Below are 16,373 nucleotides of genomic sequence, written 5' to 3' on the forward strand. Positions count from 1 at the left end.
ATAAAAACATTGTCAAGATTTTGTTTTTATCACAGCAAAATTTGGTGAGTGGAAACAGAAATTTGATCGAAACATGAAATTTTTATTTTATTTGAAAATTAAACAAAAGGAACTTTTCTAAAATAATCACACATAATATGGGTGATTATTTTAGAAATCATATTTTTTTCATTCATTATTTTCGGTTTTAAAATATTCCTTGAATATTAATAAATGAACACAAAAAAAGTGAAAAGGCACAATGAAAACTTCTTCTATTTAATTTCGGCTAATACAGTTATTTTTGAAACAGTTATGAAAATTTTAACATTTGAATTCAAAATCTCTTCACAATGACAAACAACGTCTGAAAAATCTACACCAAGAAAAAAGTTATTAATTCAAAAATAATCACCCTTATTTAATTTCGTAAAAAATACGACTTCTGAATTAATTATTCAATTTCGTAAAATAATATTTCTTTTACGAAATTCATTTGCAACTGATATTTTTTATTTATCTCGAGAATAGATTTCAAAAAATTTCAAGTTATTTTTCAATCGATCAAATATTATTTCTCAAAGGAAACTGATTTTTTAATTGAAACAATTAATTTATCAATAATTTTTGAGGAATTTTTTCCGTTTCAAAAATCATCACCAAATTACAAATTAATTATTTAACAATTTTTGCTGTTGAATATTTTTTTATTAATAGAGTATTTTCAATCATTTTTATTGTGGAACAAAAGATAAGTTTTTCATTTATTTTTTTGAAATTTTTCTGTTTCTTTGGCGATTATAAAAAAAGCATATATATTTAATATGAAAATGAAATCATTTTCTTTTCGAATTAACTCAAAATTAGAATGTTTTCAATTAAATCGAATGATTTTTTTTTAAGTGTTTATGTATCATTTTTCAAATATTGATAAACAATGTGAACTGATGGGATTTTAATAAAGAGAATTTAAACCCCGTAATACAAGTTGTTCATTTCATAAATCGAAGAATTTTTCAAAATAAAAATTGAATAATTTTTTTCTTAATTGAAGTATAAGTTTTAAATTTTAATTTATAATTTTCGAATTTGAATTCAAAACTTTCGAATTAGAATTATTTTTGGTGTATATTTGAATAAAATTATGCAAATTTCGCATAAAATACCGGTCAAAATTGATATCTAAATAACCGCAAGAGGAATAATTCTGATAATTTTCCTCAAAATATATATCATCAATACAAACTCACTTGAAAAACGAAACTTTCAAAATAGCTTCATTTGTACTCAGAAATAATTATTATTGAAATCTTGGATAAATTCAATTTTAAATTTCCCCGATATTTTAAAAATAATTATCTCTGAGCACAAATGAAGCTATTTAGAAAGTTCTGTATATCAAATGAGTTTGTATTGATGAGATGTATATTGAGGAAAATTGACAGAATTATTCCTTTTGCGGTTATTGTTAATTCGATCTTGTCCGGTATTTTATGCGATATTTGCATAATTTTGTTCAAATGGGTGATTATTTTTGAAATCATATTATTTTTCGGTCTCTTAAATGTCGCACCTAAAACCTTACAAAAAATAACTTTATGTGACAATAATTAATCAAAAAATTACTATTGTTTTGAAAAACTGTATTTTCATTAAAAAAGTTTAACAATAATCAACTTGATATTTTTTTGAAACCCATAAGTTTTGGAAACATTTGCGAAAACACTTTTTTATTTCAAACAAATTTATTATATCAGTTATAATATGTGACAAATGTTAACTTGTATGAACTTGTTTATTTATGATTATTTTAAGTGTTATTTATTTTACAAATATCAGGCTTTGAGAATAATTCATTTATTTCATGTTAAAAATGATTCATCACTATTTTTTTCAATTAATTCATCTCTTATTAGATATTAAAGAGTTTGAAAAAGATATTTATTTCTTGTATTTTTTTGTAGGCAGAGTTCTGTCCATGAATATCGATACAGATCACTTTAGAAATATTTGTTTTTTATCAATTCACAGAGGATGAAATATTTCGAAAAGAATCTATGCAGAAATCAGTTTCGGTTAGTTGAATTTCTCTGAAGAGTTTGAATTTCAGATAATGCACTTATCTATGCTTTCTTTTCATTTCTTCTTTTGAAAAATGTTCGATAATTTCAAACAAGATTTTCTTGACTTATAAAATATCTGTTGTCCTATTTCAATTATTTTGTATCAAATTCTGATTAACTCCGCAATTCAGTCAGTATCTTTGTATATCGTCTTGGAGCATCATCACTCTTGTACGTTTGTTTGAAACTAACAAAAGAAAAAACGGATTTTCAGTTATGTGGATTACTGACTTTAAACATGTGATAGCCATTTATTATCTTTGCATTATTTTCGAGATTTTCTTCATTGAAGCTCATCACATGTGATAAACAAATTTGGATCTCAGACTGATCATACATTTTTCAAGCCACTGCATTCATTGTAATCTCTTTTAACTTTTTCATTTTCTTAACATATAAATGCATTTGTCAATTATCTCCTGATAATATTTCTTTGAGTAACTTTTCATTTAAAGCATTTTTTTAACTTCAAAAAAGTTAACTCTTAAATATTGTAATATTCTTTATACTGAAAACAAAAAAACATTCAAAAAAACGCACATTTATAAATTAAAAATATGTGGAAATAGGAATGGAAGAATATAAGAAATACATTGACAAATTGTTTGAATCCAAAAAAATTCTAATTAAAGATATAATAAACGAAATTGTGTTTTTCCAAATTTACAAGATTATTAAAATACAAAAATTTTCATGACTTTATATCATTAAAAAAACAATAATAAAACAAAAAGATGTGTCAACACAATTCAAAAAAAAGACTTGAATAAAATAGTGAGTAATATTGAATAATTTATTTATGTTCCATAAGAAAGCCCATTCTGGGAGGCTGATTCTGGACTCAAAGCCTTCAAGTGGCCGTATTGGACCGGTCACAATACAGCCACAGGATGGAATCAGCCTGGCCTCAAATCTTTAACTATTCAAGAAAAAATTTGAGGTACCTTGAAAGTTTAGCCTTTCGGTTGACATTCAAGGCTTGAGCAGCAGGCTTTTCAAACGGAACATAAGTCAAAAGTTCAATATTAAAAACAAAACAATTTCAACTCAAAAGGCAGCTTCAATATTATTTAAATCATCACTCTCAAAATAATAACTAAACATTTTTTCCCTATCTTTAAGAATCTTTAAAGTGTATTCGACCAGTGATAATGAGCGACTTTCTCCAGTCGGCCTGTTGAATTTTTTCCTTGTTTTATCATCTCCACTTCTCTCTTCTTTAAAAGTAATTTTCTAAGTTCCTCTCAAATTCTTAGGTGTGACTATCGATCGATAAATTTCGTTTCCTCTTTTTTCGTAGAAGAGATATTTCTTCGATGACATAACATTTAATTTTCTCCACAGTATTTTGTTGGATGGATTGTATCTAATTAATCATAAAAAAAACACACAAAACTGATTTTAAAGATTTAAACTGCTTCAATAACAATCACACTTTAAGAAATATCGAAAAGTTTCGTTCCTATTTTGGCTTAAGTTTTGATTATTCGCACTTGACAATAATGAATTTGTTTGGAAAAATTCAACTAAATCATCAATTTTGTAAATCACTGTTTGATCATCTAAATAATTGTTCATTAACCTCGATAAATATCCAAATTCAGCGTCGCACTCACACTTTCCATGTTTTTCTCCAAAGAAAGAAAGAGTAGAACGTTTGTTTTTCATTTGAGGAGAAGATTCAGATAAAATAAAATGTAAAACGTTTGAATTTCTGAAATGTGTCCCTGTGTCACACATAAAGTGATAATTCGTTATTTCTTTGAGAATGGGGTTTATCAGGACACTCTGCAAACACTCAATCGTAAACCTGTAATCATGAGATAAATTATTTGAGAAATAATTGAAAATATGTTTTTCAATTTTCTTTTTTGATCCACGTTTGAAAACGATTATACAAAGATGTGATATTTCCTCCTTTTCATAGAAATCACGACTCACTGAATTCCGTCTTATTGGAGCTATCCAGTTTTCTTTGAAATCGAATAATATGAGCGCTTCTCCATTAGTCAGATTCTGCTTCATGAATCGAAAATGTGTTTGCTGATGATGAGCAATTATCTTGTGGTTATGAATCAACTCCATCATTTCAACATCTCTTTTATCCAAAGATTTTCCAAGTGATTTCAAAGTTTCCTTTTTTTGACCAGTGATTCATATTTTTCACACAGATCGCATAAATCAGTTCTTCTTTTTGCTCGTTTAAGATGTGCTGTTCGTTTAAAAAATGTACTAGCAGACATTTTTATGTTCAGTACTTTGAATTTTTTATATAATTTTATCTTAGGGATGTTGATGAGCCTTGTTTGAGGTCTAGTGTTGACTGTATCATTTCTATTACACGATGTGAAAAAAGAGAATTGGTTAAATTGTTGTTCTTCAGAATAGACATGAGAAAATGAATGTGAATGACTTGAATGAAATGAAATGTTATTGTTGTAAAATCTTTCAGAAGATGATGAATTTTCTGCCTCTTCTCCTTGATTATTTTCCGATATGTGAAGCTGAATTGGATGTTGACACTGAAGTGAGCTTCGAGGAATAAGTGATGATTGTGAAGGACCAGATAATGTTGAATCATTTGTGATATCAGATGGAAAGTGTTTTTGTTTGTTGTTTGCAGATGGGGAAGGAATACCAGTATTTGTATTGTGACAGATATTAATTTGCTCAAATGGGGATCCACTGTTTTGATGTGAGTTTGAAGTGTTAGAATAATGTGAAGTGTTTGTATCTTCGAAGTGAATATCTGAAGCATTAAAATGTTCAGTGGATTTTTCTTTTGCTGTTTTTGAAAAAAACAAATTTGGAGATTCTGGATTATTCACTGCATAATTTTCTCTAAGACAAATTTGCATGAAAATGGATAGGAGTGGTCTTGATCCATTTGAAATATGTTTGTTTATTTCTTCATTTATAGGTTTTGAAATTGATGAAATATTTCCATCATTGCACAAAATCCATTTTTCTGAATGCCTTGAAAGAGAATCGAATAATGAATCATCAATTCTTCTCAAGCAAAAAAAATGACCATTATCATTGTCACCGTTGTAGAATAGTTGTCCAATCAGAGTGTAATTGTGAGCGTTTAAATAATGAATGTCACTCAAAACTTGTTTCCCTTGAATGCTTGAGAAACTGATATTCTGAGGCACGCGCGTGTTTGAATACTGAATGCCACTGGGGATTTCCAATGAAATAAATAAAAATTTTGGAAAGTTCTCAATGTTCAAAAAAGAATCATGACATGTGTTTTGACCACAAAGTTCACAGTATGCTTTATTGTTATTTGAATTATCCGAATTCATAATGGATGCATCATTGAAAGCATCAACAATATTGTGACCTTGCAATCTTATTAATGATGAAATTTCTTTTGGACCTTCAGATCGAATGTTGCATTTTGAACAAATTTTTGGAAAGCTGAATGTTGATTTTATATTATTATTCAATTTTGGTGTTGTGCTGCATATATCTTGGCAAAAATCAAAAAACGAAATGTAAAATTCTTGTTGATCATCATGTCTCAAATTATGATTCTTCTCCCATTTTTTCGCAAATAATTTGTTCCATGATTTTTTGAAATTTGAATTAGATAGATTCAACTTATTGAAGCTATTATTGACAAGAGAGTTTAACTGTGTATGAAATTTATCGATTTTCCCCTTCCGAATATTAAACACTCCTCCATATTTGAAGACAGATCGAAATACTTGAATCAGTGAAGCTAAACAGTATGCATTACCTAAGTTGGGAAGTGCAAGACTTATTAACAAAGATTTGTCTTCTAATGTATTTGAAAGTTCAACATGAGATGATATTTCTACATCCGAAGTATTCCTTATATCAGAGTTGTTTCCAGATAAAACTTGAACTGAATTATTGTCATTGCTCTCGTCATTAATCATTGAATTATTTGTCTGCCTCATTGTCAAGGATTCATTTGGATTATCAAATGAAAACCAATCGTCATCAAAATAAGCTTGAGACCGTGTTAAAACTGAATATGTTGAATTGTCATGAAAATCCTCTGTTGAACTTTCGATATCCATCTGATTGCTTTCAGAAGTTTGAATACTCGGATTAAAAACAGAACGAACGTAAATTTCACGCGGAGTGATATGATTTTGAGAAAAATAATTTTTAAGGGGATCGATATCAGGTTCCATGTTCGAATCCGAGTTTAAAATTGCTAAATCATCATCAATAATTTGTGAGGAATCTGAACAATTACGAATAAAAAAAAGAAAAAAATGAGAAAAATGTGAAAAGAAAACAATAAAAAAAAAATAAAACTTTTTTTGGAAAGAGATATTCGGCATATTGACTCGGAAGATTCTGTAGAATTGTCAATCAAAAACTGTTCAAATTTTTGTTGATCTTGGGGACTCAGTTCAAAGAAATAGTTAATAGAAATTTCAAAAAACAGTTATTTAAAAACAAACTAGATTTCGAAAGTGGTGTAGATGGTTTATCCGGAATGGAAATATCAAAGGACTCTGTTGATCCGGTTTGTTTAGCATGCGTATAATTTCCTAGCGTGCACTCAAAACCAAGCTCGCGGAGTTGGAAAAAACTGTATTCGAAGCACACACACTTTAGTATTGCAACTTTCGTGTGCAAGTTTTTTTCTTTATTGTACAGACTGGCCAGACGAAGAGTGACAAATTTATTTGTATCTGAGAAGAAAAATATAAAATAAACAACAAAGAATTAATTATCAAAGAATTCATCTTTAACATACCATCAAAAATTCTTTGAATCTTTGATAAATTTTTTTTTCCAAAATTTGTGTGCAAAAACATATGATTCATCAACTCCACAACTTGGTTCGATGATTTTTTATTCAAAAAAGTCCATACATATGAGCATATTTCACTTTTTCGAGAATACGAAAGTTCCGAAAACATCATTGAGAATTTGGTTATTCGGAAAAAAATTCGTCAATTTTCAAGAAAGAAAAAATGAAAATTATGGTTCAACTTCCATTATTTTCATTTGAAGTAATCAATATGTGTGATAAATTATATTTTGATGAAATTTAACTGATTTAAATATGATAGATTTTGTATTTATTGGATAACTATTTTATTGTTTTCATTTTCTTTGCAGAGCCATCTCAGTTAAGAAATTAGTTGCTGAAAACTGTTACAAGACAGTTCTTTTTAAAACTGCAGATAATTGAAGGAAAAGAAGATATTGCTGTTATCTTTTACGAAAGCGGCTGCAAAAAGCTGACATCTTCATTTGCATTAATTATTACCTATTTTCTGTCAGTTTGAATCATCTTTTTGCCAACTCATAATTCATTTTGATTTTTGGTGAAACTTTTTCAAAATTTTATTTATTCCTTCCATCAGCATATTGAACATCATTTATTATTATTCTTTTGAAAAACTTAATAAAGACACTTCAAAATTAAAAAAAACAATTATCTTGTTTCTTCTTATTTATAATTATTTTATCTTGTTTTTTTGAAATGATAGTAAAATCATTCTGAATATCTTCAACGATAATTTTGTTTTGTTTGCAACAAAAAGTGAATGAAAAGGTTTTGAAAGAACAAAACATCAAATGCGAAAAAGAAAACAACGCACTTATTTTTTTCACGCAGAACACTTGGCTAATCGTAAATGTCATATAACGTACAGCTATCGACAGCACACTTTCCTGCGGAACGACAGCCCCAATCGAAACAAACTCGTCAATACACTCCACCTTCTTTCATGTTCCAAAATACCTCAATTCCACATCCGGATCGTAAAATCCATTTTATCTTTTATTCCCGTCCCCTTCTCTCCCTTCGATTCTCTGTTCAAACCCAACCGGCTCAATCAAAAGCTCAACTCCCATTCTCAGTCCCAATTTCCCTCTCCTCATCCTCCTCAGCTCCATCGCCTTCTCCACACTGTTTTCTTTTACTGCAATCTCCTCGTTCGTTAAATCCAGCTCATCCATTCTTTTCCTCAAGACTTATTTAAGTATGCTACATACGTGTGAAATGCGAAGATGCTCTTCTGGAACAGAACAGATAAGGAGAGCAGCGCGCTCAGATTCTGCATATATAAAGTGATGTTGTCTGATTGATAAGACAAAAAATTCGCACTAACTTATCGTTTGTTCTTCTGAAGCAAGTTCCTCCATATGAGCTTCTCCTTTTCCTTCCACAACTTCGCTTTTTAAGCATTTTGCTAAGAAATATGTTGAGATAAAATAATGCATTCTCGATGAGAAATATAGGTGATTCTTTTTGAAAAGTCACAAATGTTTAATTTTCAAATATATCAAAAATTTCATATTTTGCTCAAATTTCTGTTTCAGCTCACAAATCTCCTCAAGAATGTTTGAAATAGCATTTTCAAGGAATAGATTCTATTAAAGTTAGGTTTGATATTTGTTAACAAAATATTTTGCAAAATATGAAATTTTCAATATATTTGAAAATTAAACATTTGTGACTTTTCAAAAAGAATCACACATATGTATTTGTTTGATTCAAAAAACAATTTGAAATTTATCAAAAGCTTATAGAAAAAGAAGATAAAATTGGAAGAATTTGGAAAATAAGATGACTTATTCGAATATAACAACTCATTTGAAAACAATGGTGGGAATGTCAAAGGATCTATATTCACACTTTGCATACTCAAAGAACATCTGTATGTTGTTGATTGTCATCTCTTTTTCACTTAAAACTTGTCTTAACAGTGCGAAATAAGCACGTGATGATGGAAAGGTGAAGTCTCCTTCTCCCTTCCAATACCATGTTATTGTATCATGAAACAGCTTCATACTCTTCCCGTACTACAGCTGCAACCAAAGCAAATCGCACCTTCAACCTCGTCCGTCCGCAGCTGTAGCTCCACCACATCCTTCAGAATCATCACCGACGGAAACAGCGCCTGTCTCCTTTCTTCCCAACCTCCAATTGCACAGCCTCCATTCTAAGCTTCAACCGAAACCACACCCACGCTGAGTTAAGGTCGTCCAGCTTCTGCATACAGTCTTTGCAAACTCACTGTTTTTGGATGAGTTCAGAGGCACTCACTGGTCAACCACGTTGTATTCATTTGGCTGGTTCAAGTGCATCACGAAGTTTCTATGTTACAAAGCCTCAAGGAAAAACACTGAAGATAGCGTTCAACATCAAGATATGCAATTTGCATCCCAGAAGATCCGCTGCCACTGCACAAGAAGCGCTTGGTTACTGCAAGCATGAAAGACTCAACTTTTTCAAACGAGATGCCTGCTCAAGCCACAACAGATAACAATTGCAACACTGATGAAGATGAAAACTGTGTATCGCAAGCAAATATGATATCATCCAGCACCTTCCTCACATCTTTATACGTCAATGCTTCTGCTTGGTTATGATTCGCAGAAACAACAGAAACGCAAACGCATCAGTCACACACTTCTTTAAGTACAGCCCTCAAACTCACCGAAAAGCATATTGATCTTCTTCAACACTGATCATTCAAGAAACATGATGCAGAATGAGAAGAACAATAGCTCATCTCCAATAACCTCCTCAAGCGCAGACTTTTCTTATAGCTTAACATCCACAAAGTTCTGCCATAGCCTGCAGTTCGTTAATAATTCCTTGTCACTCAGTTTAAATCTTCATCTGTTCAGAGAGCTTCTCCCCTGTTCACAGAAACATAAAAGCTCCAAATACATTTCTCAGAACGTTAACACCAGCCAACCTAGCACTGTCCTAGTCCAGGATCACTCTCATCTTGTCTGAGTATGTCCATCGGTTCGTAGGGATCGTATGCACAAGCAATGTCTATATCTCTGCCTTCAGCAACATCGCAGCCGCTTCATCTGCACAGACGACAACTGTTTATGCAGCTCCAAAGCACACGCCTTATTTGACCCTCTCGTAACTTTTTTCTCCTTCCCCTCCAACGAAACTTCACAATCTTCTCTTTCCGCGCTATCCTGCTTCATTCTGCACTTCTCCATCTCGATCAACATACCAAAGTGCTTCTCCTTCTTCTTCTTCACCGCCAGATGCTCCTGCACCTTCATCACTTTTGCGCTTCCTTCTCATTCAGCTTTGGAATTGTCTTTTGATCCATCGGGATGATCGTGTGCTTCTTCTGAAACTATTTCATCAGCTATCTTTTCGTCTCAAATCATTCGCAACAACATCAAGGACAACGAATACCTCTTTATCTCTTGATTAGCATCCTCGTATTTTTCTTTTTTATTTTCCTCCTCCTTATTCTTCGGTTGCTGTTGTTGCTTCTGCTTCATCTTCTTCCTCCTACCATGTCACCAGCTCATTCATTTTGCACAACAGAACTGATTATCCATCCTCAGCCAAACAGCCTCTATTCGCTTTTTCACAATCTCCCACACTTCTCTCACTGCAACCACTCATCCTTTAATTCGTTGTCCTGCTTCATCATGTGAAACCAAGACTGCCTCGATCGAAAAACAAACAGCATTGCTGCGGACAAGCGAAGAGATGCATCAACCAGATCGAAAATCGAAGGGAAATCATTCACATTTACTATTGAAAAGAATCCTATTGATTATTCAATTTTGCGGATAACTCCGTTATAATCGAAAAAACTACTATTCCATCTGAATGTATTGAAAAACTCCCAAAATATTATTTCATTCGTTTGCATGCACCCCAGTGCAATAGATCACTTTCCTTAAGAATAGAACCAATTTATTACTGTCGCTCTCAATTAAATGGCTTGTTTCATTTGAAATAGATTTTATCAAATACAAACATCATAATTATCAGGTTCCACACAACATCATAATTTTAATCTTCGCCAAATCAATAACGCAGCTTTGATCAAAGAATTTGAATTGTCGTCAAAACATAGAAATAAAAATAATCGATAAATTCCAATTTTTACAATTAAACTATTAGGCTTTTATATATGTTGATTATCAATTGCTTTTTTTTGTTTAATTACGAATGTGTTCTTTTCAAATTATTATTTAGTTTTTTTGGATTCAGTGAAAGCGTCAAATGAAGAAAAATTGAAAAAAATGAAGAATGAAATGAGTAGTTTTTTGCTGATCTTTGCGTATGCTATCTTTTGATTTAAAGCATATTTTCTACAGAATTGTTTTCATTTTGTATTCGCTTCCTTCTGAAAGCAACATCGTTCAAGGAGGAAAACGAAAAAGTTCAAAAGGAAAAGGAAATGACTTTGTTAACTTTGAGTTACAAATGCAACTGTGTATGTAATCAACAACTCCATTATTGATATTTTTGAATTTCATTATCATTTTTTATTAGTTATTTGAAAAAGAAATTTGCCTTAATGAAATCAAAGAGATTATCCAGAATCAACATGAACATCAGAATCTGACATGACTTGCCTTTCAGTCTATTTGGATGTTTTTATCAATAGGATTTTTCAGTTATAAAGGTTTGGAAGAAAGGATTACGAATTAACTACAATTCTCAAGAGAAGTCAAGAGAGAATTGGAAGAGAAAAGAAGAGCTGAAGGAGGAAGTGGAATGATGAAGGTGATGTGCAGATGTTTCGATGAAATATTGTTGGATGTGTTAGTGTGGTCTGTGGATGCTGTGTCTTCGATTGCAAAGATGACGGAGCAAGAATGAAAAGTGTTGGTAGAAAAGGATGTTGACGAGGAGGAAGGGGCACAATAAAAGACAGCGCTTGCGTTTTCGGAATCGCTGAGGAATTGCTTCGGTCTGGAAGCAGAGGCGCAAGACTTGGCATCCGCCAATTCTTCTGCGCCGTCATCGGATGTGCAGAGCAGAATACAAGGGAAGTGGCAGGGGCTGTTTGGGGCGGGGGTGCTGTGTGGAGGAGAAGAGGGAAGGGCTGGGGAAGGGAGGGGAGAAGAGGGAGGGGAGGTATCGGCTTGTGGATGTAAAGGTGGTGAGAAAGAGGAAGAAGAAGGAGGGAGGAGGGAAGGAGGGAGGAGGAGGGGTTGTGCCAGTGGTTGTGGCTGAGTGCGAGCATGTGTGTGGATGGGAGGGTTGGCGGAGGGTGCAACGGTGTATGTATTCGGAGGAGTGCGGGACATAGCAGCAGCTTTCGGGCAGCAGGGGGTGCTTTTGGGAGGCTGCGGAAAGGAGGGAGGAAGGAGCATGGCACATGGGAGGGATGGAGGTGCGGAGAAGGGAAGGAGGCGGAGGTGAATGCAGCGGTGCTAGGGCGTGTGCGGGTGCTGCAGAGCCAGCTGGAGCAGAAGGGCATGAAGTTTTCTTGTACTGGTGCCTTCCACTTCGGATAGTCAGACTGAGGATAAATGAACGTGTCATTGTTCATGCACAAGAAAAGGGAAATGCTTAAATGTTGAGATGCTTGCTTTCTGACTATTGCATGTACACCTTCCTAAATACTTCTTCTCTGGAGTTCCACCAGCCAGTTGCCTTGTTCCAATCATTCGCTGAACATAGAGATGGAAAAGTTGAAGTGTCATTGAGAACAAATTACGCAGGAAATCACTCTGAGGTTGTCATTTTCAAGGAAAATAATTAAAGATATTGTTTTCATTTTTCAAATATTTATTTTCTCTAATTTATGAAATTATTAAACAAAAAAGAAAACCCAAAAAAAGATTTGTGATATGCACAGTTGTAAGTTTACTGATTCGTTATGTTTGCCTTTTTTTTACATTTCTTCTTGTTGAAATGAGCAAGATACTTTTTTCAAAATAATAACTAATAGTCAAAAAAGAAAAAATATGAAACACAAAAAAGAATATTTTCTATAATCTTCCGGTCTCCCAAAGTCGTGGATGAAATTTTCAACCATGCAACTTTAAAGCTTTGTTCGGTTTAAAGGTTTATTATTTTTTTGGATTGGTTTGAGAAGAAGATAATTACAAAATCGGAAAAATCAGCATGCTATCAAAATATGAAACAGTTTGATAAGAAATAACAGTCTTTCAAAATGGCAACGCAAAAAAATAAAGCCCCACGAAAAAAGTATTTAAGGAAGTGACGATAAATACAAAGAAAAAATTCATTTAAGACTATGCATATATCAAAAATTTCGTTGACAAAATTAAACCTTCAATTGAACGGGCTGATCCAAGAAACTTCTTTTTTTATTGAACATCTTTTCTTTAAAATCAGTCATACTTTAAATCCAAACAACGTTTCATTCGAAAGAAGTGGTTAAGACCAACAGATGCAAAAATCAATGAATATTTACGATTAGTCTTCATCCTTCAGCTGTAACAGTTATTGAAATACACAATAATTAGAAAAAATTTGACATATTTAATAACTCAAACATTCCCTAATTTTTTTCTTTTTTCAAATGAGAATTCTTGATTTTGATCATAGTTGTTTTTTATCAAAAACATTATATGCATGGAAAACCAATTCATCAGCTAGCTGTTTTATTTTCAAATTATCACTTATAATTTTCAAAATTGATTTTTCAAAAAAAAACTTAAAAAGATATCAATTATTCTCTTGAAGTGAATGTGAGACAATCAAACATTATAAAATAGTTGATAATACTGCATATATCATCTCAGAATTTGGTTATCAGCTTTGTTATGAAACAAAAATCCATCATCGAAATTTTCATTTGAAATTTTATCATTTCAAAAATAATCACCCAAATATTCACCAAAAATAATACTAATTCGAAAAATAATAATTCATTTTCGAAAAAAAATAATTCAAAATCGAAAATAAATTATTCGAATTAATAAATTAATAATTCAATTTCGTAATTTATTAACTCGATTTCGTAAAAGAATTAATCAATTTCGAAAATGAACATTTTTTTTATTTGCGGAATGAATAACTTGTGTTTGGGGTTTTTAATTCTATTAATTTGTATTTCATCAGTTCACTTAGTTTATCTATATTTGAAAAATGATGCATTTTCATTGAAAAAAATTCATTCATTTTGTATGTCTTTTTCTTTAATTAAAGTATTTCAAAAAGAAAATGTATTCATTTTCGTGTAAAATATTAATGTTTTTCTATTTTTTCATCAAAGAATCTTAAAAATATAATTGGAAAAAAAATTCTTGTTTTTTGTTATTCAATAAATTGTGAATGATTATTTGCAATTTTTAATTGGTTATTCAATAGAATGAATTTTTTAATTTATTTTTATCTTTTGAGTGATGTTTTTCGAAAATGAAAAAAATATTCAAAAAATTGATTTATTGATTGTTTCATTTTTTAAAAAACAGTTTTCTTTGAGTAATAATATTTGATTGGTCAAAAAATAACTTGAAATTTTCTGAAATCCATTCTCGAGAAAATTTTAAAATTTCACTTAATAATGAATTTCGAAATTGAAATATTATTTTTCGAAATTGGTTTATTCTTTTTCGAAATCGAATTAATAAATTACGAAATTGAATTATTAATTTTCGAATTCGAATTATTCTTTTTCGAAAATGAATTTTTTATTTTTCAAATTAGAATTATTTTTGGTGTGTCATACAAAAAAAATAATATTGATAATTAACAAATGAGAAAAACAAGGACTTATGCAATTATTTTTGAAGTTCTTTATCATAACAAAAACTTCCGTTTGAAAAAAAATGTTATTTATTTATGTTGATGAACCCAGAAAAGTTATGACTCCAACTCTAAACATCTCTGTATTTCTTTTTCATCAACCATTAGCTTTTGAAACGATTGAAAAACATTTTTTATTTGAATGAAAATTATTTGGCAAACGATAATGAATTTTCAAAATCAACAATACTCAAAAAAAAAGTTATGATTTCAAAAATTATCACCCATTTGTTAAATGGGTAATTGATATGGGTGAAAAAATGCATTTTGTTATTGGATAATTTCTCATTCAAATGTGAAAGAGATATTACACCACTTCGTAATTCACAGTCAGTTTTGCGACAATATGCATATATACATGAGAAAATTCATATGAATTTTGAAAAAAACAATTCAATGGAACATAAATGTGGGATATTGTGTTAATTTTTAATAATTGAAGCCTCGATAAAAAACGGTTAAGATACAAAATAGTAACCCAACCTTTGTAAAGAATAAAAGATGAAATAAAGCTCATGAAATGAAATAGAAGTGATAATAAAAGATTAAAGCTGAAGCTTAATTACAGGCCCCTTTGAAACATCATTAGTCTTTTGAGATACAAATGTAATTCCATCTTTTGAAGAAGCTGATGCTTGTGAAGATGGATTTGAAGAAGCTGTTAACGATGAAGAGGAAGTTGAAGCTTCAGATTTAGGAAGTGGAGGGGGAATTGGAAGAGGAGGAGGCATTGATCCCTCAGAAACCATTCTGTGCATCATGCAAAACCTTTGGTGTCTGGGCCAATCAATTCGTTGACATTCTTATAAATAGAAAATTTTTATAAAATTGAATCAAACAAAGCATTCACAAATAATTCTCTGGCCAAAATAAGATCAAACCCTTTGAACAATATAAAACTAATTTACATGCAGTACAACGTGAAAATGTTGTTTCAGTGGAGTTAAGTTGATTTTTATCACATCTCACATTTGAACAAGAACATCCAAATGGAAGAAGTGCTTCTGACTGAGAAGACATTCTCTCTGGGAAAGAATTTGTAACAACAACAGGCCTAGAAGCAGTGGGATAAAATCTAGATAATTGTTTAACTTGCTCCATAGCTGGTTGAAGATATTGAAGTGTTGGAGGAAGAGATTCTTTTTCGGAATCACCTTTGCTTTTGCCAGACTTCCCAAGATCATGGGGAATTGGAATGTTAAAATACAAAATAAATTCCATATCTGCTGCTGAATATATAAAAGTTAGAAATGGATGAAGGTGTGTTGTAACAACCATCAATTGGTCTTCAAAAAGTTGTTGTTCTAAAGATGGACATTCATCAAGTGGAAGTTCCATAAAGTCAACTGGATTTGTTGCAAAATCTGTTGCAATTTTATACAATTCTCGTAAATGCAACGATGAACGTAATATAAAAACTGGATCTCCAGTTTTCATTGATAAAGCTTTCCGATGAGCTTGTATTTGCATGGAAAAAATTTGCATCTCTTCAGCTATTTCTGTTGAATTGGAACTTTTGACATCAGTTGGGAAAATATGAAAATTTTGATCCTCACTGTAAATTCTGTCTCTTTGAATACCAGCCAACGATTCATCAAAATCTTTCGGTTTCTTGAAATTGCCATATCGTCCAATTGGTCTTCCAAGCTTGTTTTGTTCTTCTTTAGTTGCCATTTATTTTATTCAATATGAGATTCTAAAATATCAAATCAATAATCTTCAATATCAATAATTTTTTATGATCTTATCCCAAAATGAAGACTCCA

General features: G+C 31.2%; 2 protein-coding genes across 2 annotated transcripts; one reads left to right on the forward strand and one right to left on the reverse strand.

Annotated features, from left to right (window-relative positions):
* Positions 1-11,851: 11,851 nt before the first annotated feature.
* Positions 11,852-12,403, forward strand: MONOS_10862 (uncharacterized protein; the record flags this gene model as incomplete). The annotated part of the gene is made up of 2 exons (XM_067863341.1): positions 11,852-12,070; positions 12,137-12,403. 2 exons carry the CDS (start codon positions 11,852-11,854, stop codon positions 12,401-12,403), a joined length of 486 nt encoding a protein of 161 aa, XP_067735059.1.
* Positions 12,404-15,013: 2,610 nt separating this feature from the next.
* Positions 15,014-16,281, reverse strand: MONOS_10861 (uncharacterized protein; the record flags this gene model as incomplete). Its single annotated transcript, XM_067863340.1, has 2 exons — positions 15,014-15,409; positions 15,489-16,281. The coding sequence occupies 2 exons, from the start codon at positions 16,279-16,281 to the stop codon at positions 15,153-15,155; spliced, it is 1,050 nt and encodes a 349-aa protein (XP_067735060.1). The 3' UTR covers positions 15,014-15,152.
* Between the last annotated feature and the right edge of the window lie 92 nt (positions 16,282-16,373).

The sequence above is a fragment of the Monocercomonoides exilis genome (genome assembly GCF_001643675.1).
Source record: "Monocercomonoides exilis strain PA203 chromosome Unknown scaffold3-2548433, whole genome shotgun sequence".
In the NCBI taxonomy this organism is placed as follows: Eukaryota; Preaxostyla; order Oxymonadida; family Polymastigidae; genus Monocercomonoides; species Monocercomonoides exilis.